Below are 14,624 nucleotides of genomic sequence, written 5' to 3'. Positions count from 1 at the left end.
CCCGAGAATAAAATTAAATATGATCTCTCTCTGCACTGTCCCAGTACAAACATCATAGGACAGGGACAGAATGGGTTAGCTACAGAGTGAGGCAGTGTAAAGCTTCCATCAAACATGGTTGGTGTCAGCAAGAGGAAGAATGTGTAGTGAGTGTGAGAATATATATTCAGCCAGTGTAAAACTCTACTAGTTATGAGCCCTGGTACTCTACACTGTACAATCTGGATTTGTTTAATATTGATGCAGGGATAGGATATAATCATTATTGTTTAAATATTGCAGCATTGCAAGTACAAACCAAACAGGGGAGGGCAACAGGAAAACTTTTTCTATTGTGTTTCACCATGTTTTGACTGGAGGATCAGGGTGGGCTGATGTAATTGTGCTGATGTGGATCTGCTGTTGGTTTCAATAGGGGAGTGAAGCTGGTGTGCGAGAGCAATACAGCAAGATCTGTTCACAGCGGATGGAGTAGGCAGGGCTGATGGAATTGTGGTTTTATAATTTCTCCTGGGATGGGGTGTGCAGATCGCAGGATTGGAGGTGCTTGGATACGATCTGTAGGGCACTGCTGACCAAGAATAGGAATTATCGTTATTTGGCTGAGACAATTATAGAGTCACCGTTATAGAGATAATTGGCTGTTAAAAAAGCAGAAGTGGCTAGTTTGTTACAACAGTACTGAGTTTTTATTTCTCACATTAATGGGCTCTAATTTTGTATTGTCTTTCCGCATCACCCCTTCCCTCCTCATTCTACTCCTGGAAAAATGTTCTCCACATCTACCCTATCAATTATTTTCTCAACCTTAAACATTTTTACTTGGTCATTTATTTTGCCTTTCTGGAGAAAATAATTCTGGCTTGTTCAACCTCTGCAGCTTTATAATCTTTGAGTGCTGGTATCATTGTTGTGAATCTTCTTCCCTCTTCTCAGTATATTTATATTTTATAATTTGGAAAACACAACACTTCCAAAGTAAGGTCTGAACAAGTTTCTATGCAACTAATATGGTGGTACAGTAATGGTGCTTCCAATTCTAGAGTCCAAAGTGTTTATATAATTGCGAATGTAGTCAACATCTTTTGCCAGTATGAGCGGTTTTTGCATTCTGTTTGCCAGCTGACTCCTGCCTTCATATACATTGATCTTAGTTATTTGTCTTCTATGCCATGATTTATCAAATAATTTTGGAAATTAGAGGTTATAAGTATGAGATAAATGAAAATTCATTGCAGTCATAACAAATGGCAACAAAACCTTTCATTGGTAATAACCAGTCACAATGTCACAGTGACTGTGGCAATAAATGTTCATGGAAGTACATGGGATAACACTCAAGCAGGCTAATTTGTCCTGTATTGTTAAACGTGGTTACCATTGCTTGAATTGCAGACAGGTGGAGAGTATTCCACTGCAAAGATGGACACAAAATCATGGAGTAACTCAGCGGCAGTATCTCTGGAGAGAAGGAATGGGTGACATTTCGGGTCAAGACTCTTTAGTGTCTATACTTGGTTTAAACCAACACCTGCAGTTCCTTCATATACTGTATTCCACTGCAATCTGTTCTTGTGTCAAGCAGATTATGGAGAAGCTTTGGAATATGTGGAAGTAAGTTACCCACTGTAGGATACCTAATGTCTAACCTGCTTCTTTGGCCAGGGAAGTTGTGAGGTATGACACCATTGGGAGAGTTTTCACCTTGATGCTCATTGACTTCCGTTTCACGTGGGCTCCTAGTGAAATATACTAGGTCAAGGATTTTTAAGACTCAAGAGTGTTTTATTGTCATTTGTCCCAGACACATTTCTGGGTAATTTTCCACATTGTCAGAAGATGCTGCAGTAACTATATTGGAACAACTTGGCTAGAAGGCGTGGTTAGGTAGAAAGGGTTTGCCCAGAGTGCTCAAAGAAGTTGCCCAGAGTGCCCTAAGAAGATTGTTAAGGGTTTGGACACGCTAGAGGCAGGAAACATGTTCCTGATGTTGGGGGAGTCCAGAACCAGGGGCCACAGTTTAAGAATAAGGAGTAAGCCATTTAGAACGGAGACGAGGAAACACTTTTTCTCACAGAGAGTGGTGAGTCTGTGGAATTCTCTGCCTCAGAGGGCGGTGGAGGCAGGTTCTCTGGATGCTTTCAAGAGAGCTAGATAGGGCTCTTAAAAATAGCGGAGTCAGGGGATATGGGGAGAAGGCAGGAACAGGGTACTGATTGGGGATGATCACATTGAATGGCGATGCTGGCACGAAAGGCCGAATGGCCTGCTCCTGCACCTATTGTCTATTGTACTCCAGAGTTTTGATTTTCCACAGTTTTCTTGTTGCTTATAGAGGAGTTTAAGAGCAGATAAAGATGTCATTCAACTAAGGTGATATTTTTTAAATAGATCATGAAACTGTGAAAGATGATAACGTGTGTTCTGTTAACTGGTTTTAATTGGGACTCAATAATTAATTTTGCATACTCTGACATCATTTGACAGTGGTAGAATAGATTAAGTGACTCAATGAGTCCAGTTTCATGGAGGTGACGGGAAAGAAGCTTAGGGAAGGAATCACTAGGCCTTTGGAACACAAATATGGTTGTCAGTGTTGGTGTTATAGGAAGGAATGGATGAACAAGAGGAGCCAGCTGATGGAAAACACACATCAGTAGGTTGAAACTACAAGATAATTACAGTGTTAGGCAGACTAAATGTCAAGGATTGGAATTTGACAATGAAGTCACTTTGGGTTCAAGAACCAATGTAGATCATTGAGCAGAAGGTTATAAGCCATTATTACTATGGCCAAGAAAGCAGTTCAATATCTCTACTTCCTCAAGAAGTAAATTCAGACTACAGAATGGTTCTCCCTTAATCTGGGGTGTAATCTGGCAGATCGTGGCCGTTTTTTCGATCTGTAACATTATATTCTACACTGGTATTTTTTATCTTTATACTACCTGTTGTACTTCAGTACTACTTGATTGTATTCATGTATAGTAAGATTTGACTCGACTGGATAACATGCAAACAAAAGCATTTTACTGTACACATGACAGTAATAAACCAAAAACAAAATTGAAATTAGTGCAAGGTAGGACTTGGATAATACAATAATGGGAGGTCTATCAGGTAGATTGGAAAAGTCAGACTGTGGAAAGAAGTTGGTTAAGCTTATCAGTCAACATGGTGGTGGTGGTGAATGAACAACTTGCAGTTTAATAGTAAAACATGAAAAGCATTTGGCCTGAGCATCTCACACAGTATATTCCCCCCAATCAAAGGGATCTATCGAAGTCGCTGCCTCAACAAGGCAGCCAACATCATCAAAGACCCACACCATCCTGGCCACACACTCAGGTACAGGAGCCTGAAAACTGTAACGTCCCGGTTCAGGAACAACTTCTTCCCTACAGCCATCACGACTACAAATAAACTCGACAACAATTAAGCTCTGAACTGCAACAGACTATTACTATGCTTGCACTATATTTATTTAATTATTGAGTATGTGTGTGCATGTGTATATATACACACTGAACTTCTTTTCACCCGTTATGTACTATATTCCGTTGTGCTGCAGCAAGTAAGAATTTCATTGCTCTATCTGGGACATGTGACAATAAAACACTCTTGACTCTTGACAGAGACAAATTAGAACTGGTAACTCACTTGACGCCCTCGAATCCTGGCAATATCTTCTTTTCACCCATCCCAGCTTTACTTTCTCATATATTTTTTCTGTGCCCTTTCCGGCTTATTTATTATTTTTCTGGAAGCAGATAATGGAGGGAGTGGGAAAAGTACCTGTTTTCAGTGTCAAATGGGGACATGGATGAGTATTTAAATGGTTCGCAATTTCATGAGCATGAGGCCAGCAAAGATGATGATGGGTGTCATGAACATGGTGATTTGTTCTATTTGATTAATTCTTTCTTGTCTTAAGGTTCATCCCCATGGAAGTTAATGAAGAGCTGGACTGCAATGGACAGTGGTGAGGGAAACACCTATTAATGGCTGAGCAGGACACAAGGTAACTCTTGCATCAGAGTGCTTTATTTTATCTGGATCAAGAGGCATTAGAAAAGACACTGGGGGAAATATACCCAACGCCAAAGATACAGTTCCTAAACCCCCATACCTTTGTCCTTTTCTCTTTTAGTCCCTATTCCTCATGGACAGCCATTTGCACACATTCATCATCCTGTGTAAAAAAAAAAAAGGATTAGGATTGTGCAATACGGATTAAGATTGTTAGGATTGTGCAATACGGTTCAAGAATCTGATGGTTGATGGGAATAAATTGTAGGTAATGGTTCTCTGACTCATGTACCTTCTTTCCAATAGTAGAAGCGAAATGAGTATGGACAGGGCGGTGTGGGCTAATCAGCAGGCCAGCCAGCATCTGTGGAAAGAGAAGCAGAGCTAATGTTTCAAGTCATAGAATCTCCAGCGTAACTGGGAGGAGGGAAAGCAAGTTAGTCTCAAGCTGCAGGTGGGTAAGGGAAGGATGGATGAGACAAAGGGACCTCTGATTGGGCAACAGTTGTTCTGAGTTTTGTTGTGCACAAGGTCATCAGGTCAATGGGCTAAAAGAGGTTGTTGGGGAGATAGAACAGAGACAAGAGGACAGTTACAAAAGTTGGAACACAAACAACGAAATGTAAGTAGTAATGTTTCAAAATTTTGAGATTTAAAAAATCAAGTCTGCAATTTTTCCCATCAGATAAAGCATAAAAATAAGTTTAATTTGACATCTAATTCACTTTCATATCTTCAGTATTTAAACATTTATGGCCATTTTCATACTCGGAAATTAGCATCTTGTTCCCTATTGCTTTTCCATTGACAACACAAAAGCTGTGATCGAGGACAGTCAAAAGCCCATAACTTTCTTAAAAATTAAGAGAACTGAATGAAAATTTCAGTTATTATAGATTGAAGCATTCTGAAACAAATATAAAACATCTTACTTGGATGACCTGAAATTAAAGCATATAATTAGTTAATTACCTAATTGTAGTTAATTACAAAATTGACCGTTGTGTCATTACATTTATATGTTAAAATTGTAGAAGGCATTGGTGAGACCAATTCTGGAGTATAGTGTACAATTTTGGTCGCCAAATTATAGGAAAGATGTCAACAAAATAGAGAGAGTTCAAAGGAGATTTACTAGAATGTTGCCTAGATTTCAGCGACTAAGTTACAGAGAAAGGTTGAACAAGTTAGGTCTTTATTCTTTGGAGCGCAGAAGGTTAAGGGGTACTTGATAGAGGTCTTTAAAATGATGAGAGGGATAGACAGAGTTGACGTGGATAAGCTTTTTCCATTGAGAGTAGGGAAGATTCAAACAAGAGGACATGATTTGAGAATTAAGGGACAGAAGTTTAGGGGTAACATGAAGGGGAACGTCTTTACTCAGAGAGTGGTAGCTGTGTGGAATGAGCTTCCAGTGGAAGTGGTGGAGGCAGGTTCGATTTTATCATTTAAAAACAAATTGGATAGGTATATGGACGGGAAAGGAATGGAGGGTTATGGTCTGAGTGCAGGTAGATGGGACTAGGGGAGAATAAGTGTTCGGTACGGACTAGAAGGGCCGAGGTGGCCTGTTTCCATGCTATAATTGTTATATGGTTGTAAATAGTAATAAACATCCAGACTGCCGTGAAATTCAAAAATGTGATATTCTCAAGATCAGAATTTTAATATTATTGTATTATATGCTGTAAGTCCGTAACAGATAGGTAAATAAATTACAATTTCTAGCAATAGACCGAGTCTTTATGGAGAAGATCAGTGGCCAGCTGGTACATTGGCATATCATAATCAGTAGCATCATCATACTCCTCAGATTGTAACCAATAAGCAACTCTGTACACCCTGTTTCTCCTCAACTTTTCAATTTTGGCATTGTAAATTACAAGTTTTTGCTCTTCAAACCACGCATGACATGCCTTTCTGCCCACTACTTTCCCATTAAGAATGTCCTGTAGATTCCATTTCTTAAGAAAAGGACTTTTTTTTAATTGCCTAAATATCCAAATAACAAACTAATCCCATTCACACAAGGCTTCACAATATAACATGATTTTTAAATCTCACTGTCATGAATTTATATCCCAGATGGAAGGAGTTTAATGTTTAATTCCCATAAATTAATCTAGAAACATCCACTCAATATAATCAAAATTCTTTTTTTTTTTGCACACAACATGGGACTAAAACTGATATTTAGTATTAAAATATTGACTGGATAGACAATAACACAAAATATAGACGATTTAGATGCTCTTATGACATGATTGTCCAAAAAAAGCATTTAAATAATCTTGCGAGTGGGTTTTTCTGGAACGCGATCGTATGGAACGTTGCATTTGCGGTGAATTTGAACCCCATATCGGCAGGAAAAACACTGCCGGTTCTTATTGGGCCCAAGTAACATTTTCGTAACGTAAAATTAGATTAAAGCCATCCCAAGAAGCAAGTTTATATGTAAAATACACGACTTACCCTTTGTTTTGTCCCGTTCTTGCGAGAAGAGAAGTCCGATCAATTATTCTTCAGCAGCTAGCAGCCCGAGGAAATCCGCCGCCGACAGGCAGTAGAAAACTGGATTTAATCCCGTCCTGTCGTCCCCATCCCCCCCCCCCCCCCTCAAAGACGCCAAAGTCGCGCACATGGCCAGTGGCAGAACTGCTGCGCTGCTGAAGTTTTGTAACATCGCTAATGTAAGGGATATGAAATGCATTCCTGCTGGACATGTCGAGCAGTTCACGGCTTGCAAATGGTGAGAGAAACATTGAGTTAATCTTGCAGATGGATGATCAGTCCCTTTTGTCACAGCCAGAGAAAGCAATTTACTTGAAGTACTACATTGATTCCCAACATGGAGAGGAGGGAGATGAGCTGTTGTTTCTCAAGCTTGCCTTGGGCCTAGTTGCAAGAGTGCAGGAGGCCACAGACAAATGGATCAAAATGAGAGTAGGACAGATAATTAAAGTGGCAGGCTACAGGGATCTCAGGGTGGTACCTGCGGACTCAATGCAAGTGCTCTGCAAATCAGTCACTCAATCTGCACTTGGTTTCTCCAATGAGGAGTCTACAATGTGAGATCCAGATGCAGTGCAAGGGAATTACTGCTTCACATGAAAAAGGATTTGAATGGTGAAAAGGGAAGAAGCAAAAATACAAGTGTTACAACTTCTGCAGTTGCTTGCAAAAGTGCAAGAAGGTAGTAGTTGGCGAGAATGAAGAGTAGATCACAGAGACATGAAGTGAACTGTCCCTTCAAAATGCTGAAAGGGGAGGGTTGGAGGAGATGTGGTGTATTCTAACTAAAGTATGAAACTGAAAATACAAAGGATGATCCATTGAATGCAAAAAGTTACTATCCAGGCTTGTTATTTTACTAGCTAAAACTCCTTGTCACTATTAAAGGCACTCCAGGTTGTTGGTGGTGGTCTTCACCTTTCCACATAATCAATTCCACAACGTCCAGTCTCACCAGAGTAACCAATCCCAGGTTGTTGTCAATCTCCACTGTAACCCATCTCAGGTTGTTTACGTTCTTCAAACTGTACATTTTTTGTATATGTGACCACACTCCTTCCCAGAACTGTAGGCAATATTTCAAGCTTGGTCTTTACCAGGCCATTGTATAGATTACTCTAAAATCTGAAGTGGCACAAAGAGTTGCCAAAATACATAATAGTCTGAAAGGGGAAATTTGCCATTTCACAACAACTTACTGATGTTAATCACATTGATCCATTGTGGTTTAAGGACTAAGTCATCCAGTGTGGCGTTGACACATCTTTGTTTAAGTATTAGCTCAGTGCGAGTCAGAACAAAATAACATAAAATAGGATCAGGAAACTACCACTAGCCCTCAAGCATGCCTGCCATAATATGATCATAGTGGATCTGCCCAGGGCTCATCACCTCTTCTCAGCCAGCTCTCCATAGCCACCTGGTGTTCTATGACTGGTCTGAATTCACCACTCTCTGTGGCCTCGCATTCCTGTCCATTGAAATTGCTGTATCAGGCTAATGCAACCAGTTAGGATACTTTCTATAGTGCTTCTGTCGAAGTTTATTACAGCATTCAGTTATGTGCCAAATCTCTTCAGATTTCTAAGAAAGTAGAGGCACTGGTGAGTCTTCATGAATATATCTATGTGCTGGGCACAGGAAAGTCACCTGGGTTGTCATCGCCAAATATTTGAAAATGCTAACTTTTTCCATAAAAATGTACACATATATTAGCTAATCAGCTTTTAGATTCTTTTTACCAAAGTGCATTAACCTCATACTTTCGACTTGAAACTACATTTGCCAGTGTCCATCCAGTCACTGAATTTATTAACCTAAGTTATGGGCTCAAAATCTAGATAAGCCTGTCAGAGGAAGAGGATGAGCCATGGGATGGGGAGGTGTGAAGTATCGCTCCTTTCCGCAAAGATACCCTGCTAAGTGCTGCATGGTCTCTGTCAGGATTAAGTCCTGCTTTCTGCGGTTCCCGATCAAAGCTGGTTTAATCTGAGCTGCCAATTAAAGGCTTCTGCAGAACGATTGGCAAGAAATTGTTTTTCACATACACAAGCCATGTGCTGGCCCTCGTAGAGAGAAATAAAATAAACTACAGGTTGAATGAAGGAAAGAAAGAAATAAAGACAATATATCCGGAGGGAAAGTTTCTTAATAAAATAAATATGGTTCAGCTTTTAATGCAACTATTTCAATATGTGTTTCTATTTAATGTTGTGCAGCCTGAAAGAGCAAGAGAGTCCTCAGGAGCGAGGCATTGTGCACATTTGGACAGGATATGATAGCTCTAGAATACCAGAGCTGCTGCCTAATTTTGGCAGCAAGGTTGTGTTGCAGGCTGCCCTGGGAACAGAACATGGATTGCTCCTGACTGAAGGTGAGTGGAACTGGCTGGAGAAATCAGACACATAATGGTGAAGTGGGTTATAAGATTTGCTCCAGAATGGGGGTCTGGGGGAAGAATAGAGACAACACCAATACAAGAGGATCTGACAAAGGTCAACCAAGAGACACAAGGGACTGCAGAATCCGCTCCGACTGCAGAGCAAAAAACAAACTTCTGGGGGAACTCAGCACGACAGCTGGAGGAAAGTGGACAGTGTTTCAAGTCAGGACTTATCTTCAGACTGATGGAATAGGTAGCTGGTAGAAAGAGGTGAAGCGAAGGGGTGGGACAAGAGCTAGTGATAAGGTGATCCATGTGAGAAGGAATTAATTGGCAGATGAGTCAAGTGGGAGAGAGAAGAATGGAGATATGGAGGGACCAAGGATGTAGGTGGAGAAGGAAAGATGAAACGGGCTTGCTTAACTTCCCATCAACTATTTGCTAGTTTCCAACATACAGTAAGATAGACTAGCTTAGTGGCTGCGGTATGAAGTGGCAAGGAAGGAAGCACTTGGCGATTTTTTCAGCGACTGCCTGCGTCATATCAGTGTCGCCAAAAGATTTTGAACATTTCAAAATCCAGCGGCGACAAAAAAAAAGGTTGCGACACTTGAAAAAATACCGCGCGTCAAACGTCATCACACCGCAAATTTTTCGGTGACCTGATACGTCAGTCAATTATGCCAGCAGTCGCCGAAAAAAATCGGCAAGTGGGACAGGCCCTTAACATCTTCGTCCACCCATTCCTGAGGGGGGCACAGTGGCACAGCAGTGGAGTTGCTCCCTTACAGCGCCAGAGACCCGGGTGGATTCCTAATGACAGGTGCTGTCTGTACAGAGTTCATACGTTCTACCTGGGTCATCCAGTTTGCTGTAGTTTCCTCCCACACTTCAAAGACATACAGGTTTGTAGGATAATTGGCTTCTGTAAATGTCCCTAGTGGGAAGGATAGTGCTAGCGTACGGGGTGATCGCTGGTCAGAGCGGATTCGGTGGGCCGAAGGCCCGGTTTCCACACTGTATCTCTAAAGTTTAAAGTAAAGTTATTCAAAAATGGTCAGGAGGCAGCTTCTCATATGAAAAATATTCAAATACAAAGAATATGTAAATGCAAAGAAGTTTTTTGTGAATGTTACCAGATCCGAAGGTTTGAGTTATAAGGAGAAGCTGGATGCGTTGATTCTTTTCTCCCTGCAGCATAGGAGGTTGAGGGGTGAAATAGAAGTTTTAAGATTTCGATGGGGATAGATAAGGTGAATAGTCACAATCTATTCCCCAGCAGAGGGGAGCCTTAAAATAGATGGTAAAGGTTTAATGTGTGTCAGGAACAGTTTAAAAGGGACCTGAGGGGCAACTTATATTTACATAGAGATATGTGGGTATATGGTAGAATTACATTTAAAAAGACTCTTGGACATTAATGTGGATGAGAGGGTTGGGGGAAATTGGTCAGGCACAAGCAAGTGGGATGAGTTCAGCTAGGCAACTGGGTCAGCATGGATGTGTTGGGCCGAAGGGCCCGTTTCCATTCTGTATTGCTCTGTGACTCTAATAGTGAAATCCAGAACTCCCGAGGAGTTTTGGGCATAGAATTTGAACACATTTCATTAGCTTTCCATTGGACAAAGGTTTAAAAGGATCAAAGGCAGATGGCCAAAGTTGATTTACAGATGATTGAATATTGAAGTCTTGAGGAACTAAATGATGCAATTCTTGTTTTTATGTTCTTGTCATCTTCCTTCCTTGACAAACCAAAACCACGGTACCTGTTAACCTCCAATCCCCACCTTTTTACAGTAAAGCTCCTTTGATCCAACAAGCTCAGGACTTTGATGGTATCTGACTGGCAGATTTTCTGGGCCATTGGAAGTTATTTCCAGAAGTACACCAACACACTTTTAATTGACTGTTGTCTTCTTCTGATGCATGGCATCTTAAAATACATTTTCTAGTGAACTCTGGAAGTTGCAAGTCAGCGTGGGAACCAGAACCTATGTGTGTGAGACACTGAACTTTTGGGATTTCCAAATAGTTGAGGTGTGAACTATCAGAATTTTACTGTATTTGTCTAACATCCTTCAAAGACAAACCTCTCCCCTGCTTGTAGACCATATAGTCTTTGCTTCTCATGCATCATGCATCCCTCATCCTACCAATGCCCACCATGCCATCAGCCAACGGTATGACACTGGTAACTCAAATCTCACTGTACCAATTGGTGCATGTGACAATAAATGTAGCATGAACTTGACCCTCTCCTTTTCCCACCCCGTTTCTCTCCAAGAACATCTTAAAAAACAACCTCCTGAACTCAAAATCCCCTCCCCCCCCCCCCCCAACCATTTTCTGCCTTGGTTTTCTGTTTAATTACTTGGAGCAATTTTCCTTACAAATGCAAGTTATTCCGACAAACTGATGGCTGAAATCTTCTTCCGTTTCAGATGGCAAAGTCTACAGTTTTGGGCACCTCCCATGGAGATCGGACTGTGATGCCAGAGAGACAGTGGACCCCATGCTGGAGCAGGCCTTGGTTGGTTTGCGTGTGGTTACCGTGGCGGCTGGAAGCTACCATAGCGGGGCAGTGACCAAGGATGGAGTAGCATTCATGTGGGGGGAGAACTCGTCCTGCCAGTGTGCCATTGAGGGTCAGAGACAGGTCGCCACACCCACCATGGTTACAATTTCGGACCCAGAGACCAGTCCTCCCGAGCTGACACGGGTAGTGCAGCTTGCCTGCGGAGAGCTACATACACTGGCCTTGTCATCAAAGGGGGAGGTCTGGTCGTGGGGGAGTGGCTGCCAGTTGGGGCTCGTCGCCACAACATTCCCCGTGGCCAAGCCTCAGAAACTGGAGCACCTGGCTGGCCGGACGGTGGTGCAGATCGCCGCAGGTGCCCACCACTGCCTGGTGCTCGTCCAGAGACCTTCGCCCCACCAGATGAGGCAGAGCTCCGAGAAGTGCCACCATTGTCACCAGCTGCTGCTGACCATGACCGACAGGGAAGATCATGTCATCATCTCTGACAGTCACTACTGCCCCTTAGGTGTGGTGCTTTCTGAGCCCGACCCCAGGCCCTCTCACCCAGACCCACAAGACCAGTCCCCTTCTCTCCCTCCAAATCAGACTGCAGAATCTCATATGGAGCTACCTCATATGGAGCAGCCTGAACATTTGCCCCATGCAGTCAATCAGATGGAACCAGCACAGCATCCCAGGCAAGCAGAGCAGAGTGGTGCTCCCGATTCACACCTGGAGCCCAATGGGACCGTGAATAACCTGAAACCAAGGAGCTCTCAGTTCCCAGATGAAAAAGCCGTGCAGGACTACCTCAGAAAATTGTCGGACATTTCCCAGCAGGATGACCCTGTGAAAAGCACACCCCTTCCGTGTACGCAGCACTCGTCAGAGGAGGAAGACATTCGACCTGCCAGCCCTTCATCTTCTTCTCCTTCCGCGTTCAATACCCTTGTGGTCTCCTGCGCCTCTGTGGTTGGGGAGAGGGTAGCAGCCACTTACGAAGCCCTCTCTCTCAGAAAAGTTGTGAACTACTACTACCAGTCTCCCAGTCTACCAGACAGCATTGACAGTAGCACAGCAAGTGGTGTGAGCCAGCACAAGGAGACGAGGGAGGAGCGGATGAAAACTGAGGAAAGCATGCCGGATAAGAAGAGCTTCAGCCTTGGGGATATCCGTGAACAAGGGTCCGATGGCATGTGTCGTCGCTTGTCTCTGCCAGGGCTTCTATCTCAAGGTACACAGAATTGAAAGCAAAAAGCAAGGTTCAGTCATGTTGAGAACTCTTTCTAGGGAGTCATCAGGTCCAAGTGAACCAAGAGGGACAACCCCCAGCATCTCAGCAGAGGCAGGTGTAGACTGTAGAGATCTTGGGTTAACAGATTAATTGTTCATGTCCATCTGTTGTATATTTCAATTTCAACCAGCATGTATCCATCATTCTTGTGATGAGGTGTTGCAAATGCTACTGAGGACAACAACATTAATTTGGTCGGGGAATGAGGCACAGAATAGATTTACAATTTGGGCGTGGAGGTGAGGTGATTATTATCAAATATGGAAGGATAATCAAATCAGTTCAGTAGACTGACCATAGAGAGGCAGGATAAGAATAACATGTCTATTTTATTGCAAGGATTCTGACTAATAACGCAGGCGAGCTGAAAAACTCGTAAGAATATGGTATTGTTGCTATCACAGAGACATGGTTAAAAATCATGGTTAACAGAATCTTCATGTGCGATGTGGGAGATGGATAAGAGAAGCCCATTACAATAGTAAAGAGGGAGGATAACCATTAAATCTCTTCAAATAAGACCATGTAGGTAGAGCTAAAAAGCAATCACTGTGCAGGGCATATATCACAAGCCTTCTATAAGTCAGCAAGAGGTAAAGGAGCGGGTAGTTTTAGTTTTAGAGATACAGTGTGGAAACAGGCCCTTCGGTCCACGCCGACCAACGATCACACGTACACTAGTTCTATTCTACACACTTGGGACAATATACAATGCAACTTAACCTACAAACCTGCATGCCTTTGGAAGTGGGAGAAAACCGGAGCACCCAGAGAAAACCCACACAGTCACAGGGAGAACTCAATACAGATAGTACCCGTAGTCAGGATTGAAGCTGGTGCTACAAAGGCAGCAACTCTACCATTGCACAGTGTGCCGCCCGCAAAAGAAAATAAGAAGAAAATGTAATAAAATCAGAGGGGTGCAAGAATAAAAGAGTTATATTTGTAGGTGATTTCAACATACAATTTTAGTGAGAAAGACATCAAGGAAATTGATTTTTTAAAATGTGTTCAAGAGTGCTTTTGGGGCAGTACAGAGATAGTCCTTCAAGAATAGCGGTTATCCTGGACCTAATCATGGAGATTGTAATCAGGAATGTGGTTGGAGTCTTGCAGGGGATTATTTTGGAGATATTGACCATTCCTTTAATTGACCTGTCCTAGCTATGGAAAAGGACAGGAAATTAAGGTCCTGAATTGGGAGAAGGCAGATTTCAACATCATAGAGAGAGAGTCACACACACACACACACACACACACACACACACAGTGACTGCAGATACTGGAATATGGAGATCCAACAAACTGCTGGAGGAACTCAGTAGGTTGAGTAGCACCTGACAAGGAATTGTTGACATTATGGGTCAAGATCCTGCATCAGAACAAAGTGGAGAGGGAAGGTAGTCAGTATAAAGAGGAGAGTGGACGGAAAGTGACAGGGCCATTCGGGTAACAGGTGGATCGAGGACAGATGATGGAGGATGGGCAGATGAGGGAGGGCTAGCTTGGAGTTGAGAGACACAGGCGGGTGGTGCATTATTGCTGCCTTACAGCGCCAGAGACCAGAGTTCGATCTTGACTACGGGTGCATTCTGTACGGAGTTTGTACGTTCTCCCTGTGACCATGTGGAGTTTCTCTGGGTGCTCCGGTTTCCTCCTACACTCCAAAAATGGACAGGATTGTAGGTTAATTGGCTTAATTATAATTGGTTAATTGTAAAACTGCCCTAAATGTGTACGATAGTTCTAGTATATGTTGATCAGCGCAGACTCGGTGGGCCGAAGGGCCTGTTTCTGCACTGCATCTGTAATGTCTTAAAGTCTAAAGGTGGAAACAGAAAAAGGAAAGGAAAGGGTCAGCAGCAGATGGACCAGGTTGAGGGAGAGGA

The 14,624-nt window shown here is 42.6% G+C and overlaps 1 protein-coding gene across 5 annotated transcripts in view; it reads left to right on the top strand.

The window, feature by feature from the left end:
• als2 (alsin Rho guanine nucleotide exchange factor ALS2) overlaps nucleotides 1–14,624 on the top strand; it is a 92,314-nt gene that overhangs the window by 1,147 nt on the left and 76,543 nt on the right. For all 5 annotated transcript variants that reach the window (XM_033024516.1, XM_033024513.1, XM_033024514.1 and 2 more), the window contains exons 2-4: nucleotides 3,935–4,021; nucleotides 8,760–8,914; nucleotides 11,365–12,675. In XM_033024516.1, the coding sequence (XP_032880407.1) occupies nucleotides 4,002–4,021; nucleotides 8,760–8,914; nucleotides 11,365–12,675 (1,486 nt within the window). In that variant the 5' untranslated portion in view covers nucleotides 3,935–4,001. The remainder of the gene's footprint in view (nucleotides 1–3,934; nucleotides 4,022–8,759; nucleotides 8,915–11,364; nucleotides 12,676–14,624) is intronic.

Source organism: Amblyraja radiata, chromosome 7 (genome assembly GCF_010909765.2).
Source record: "Amblyraja radiata isolate CabotCenter1 chromosome 7, sAmbRad1.1.pri, whole genome shotgun sequence".
Classification (NCBI taxonomy): domain Eukaryota; kingdom Metazoa; phylum Chordata; class Chondrichthyes; order Rajiformes; family Rajidae; genus Amblyraja; species Amblyraja radiata.
The sequence above is the reverse complement of the archived record's forward strand: the minus strand, read 5'-3'. Positions and strand labels throughout refer to the sequence as shown.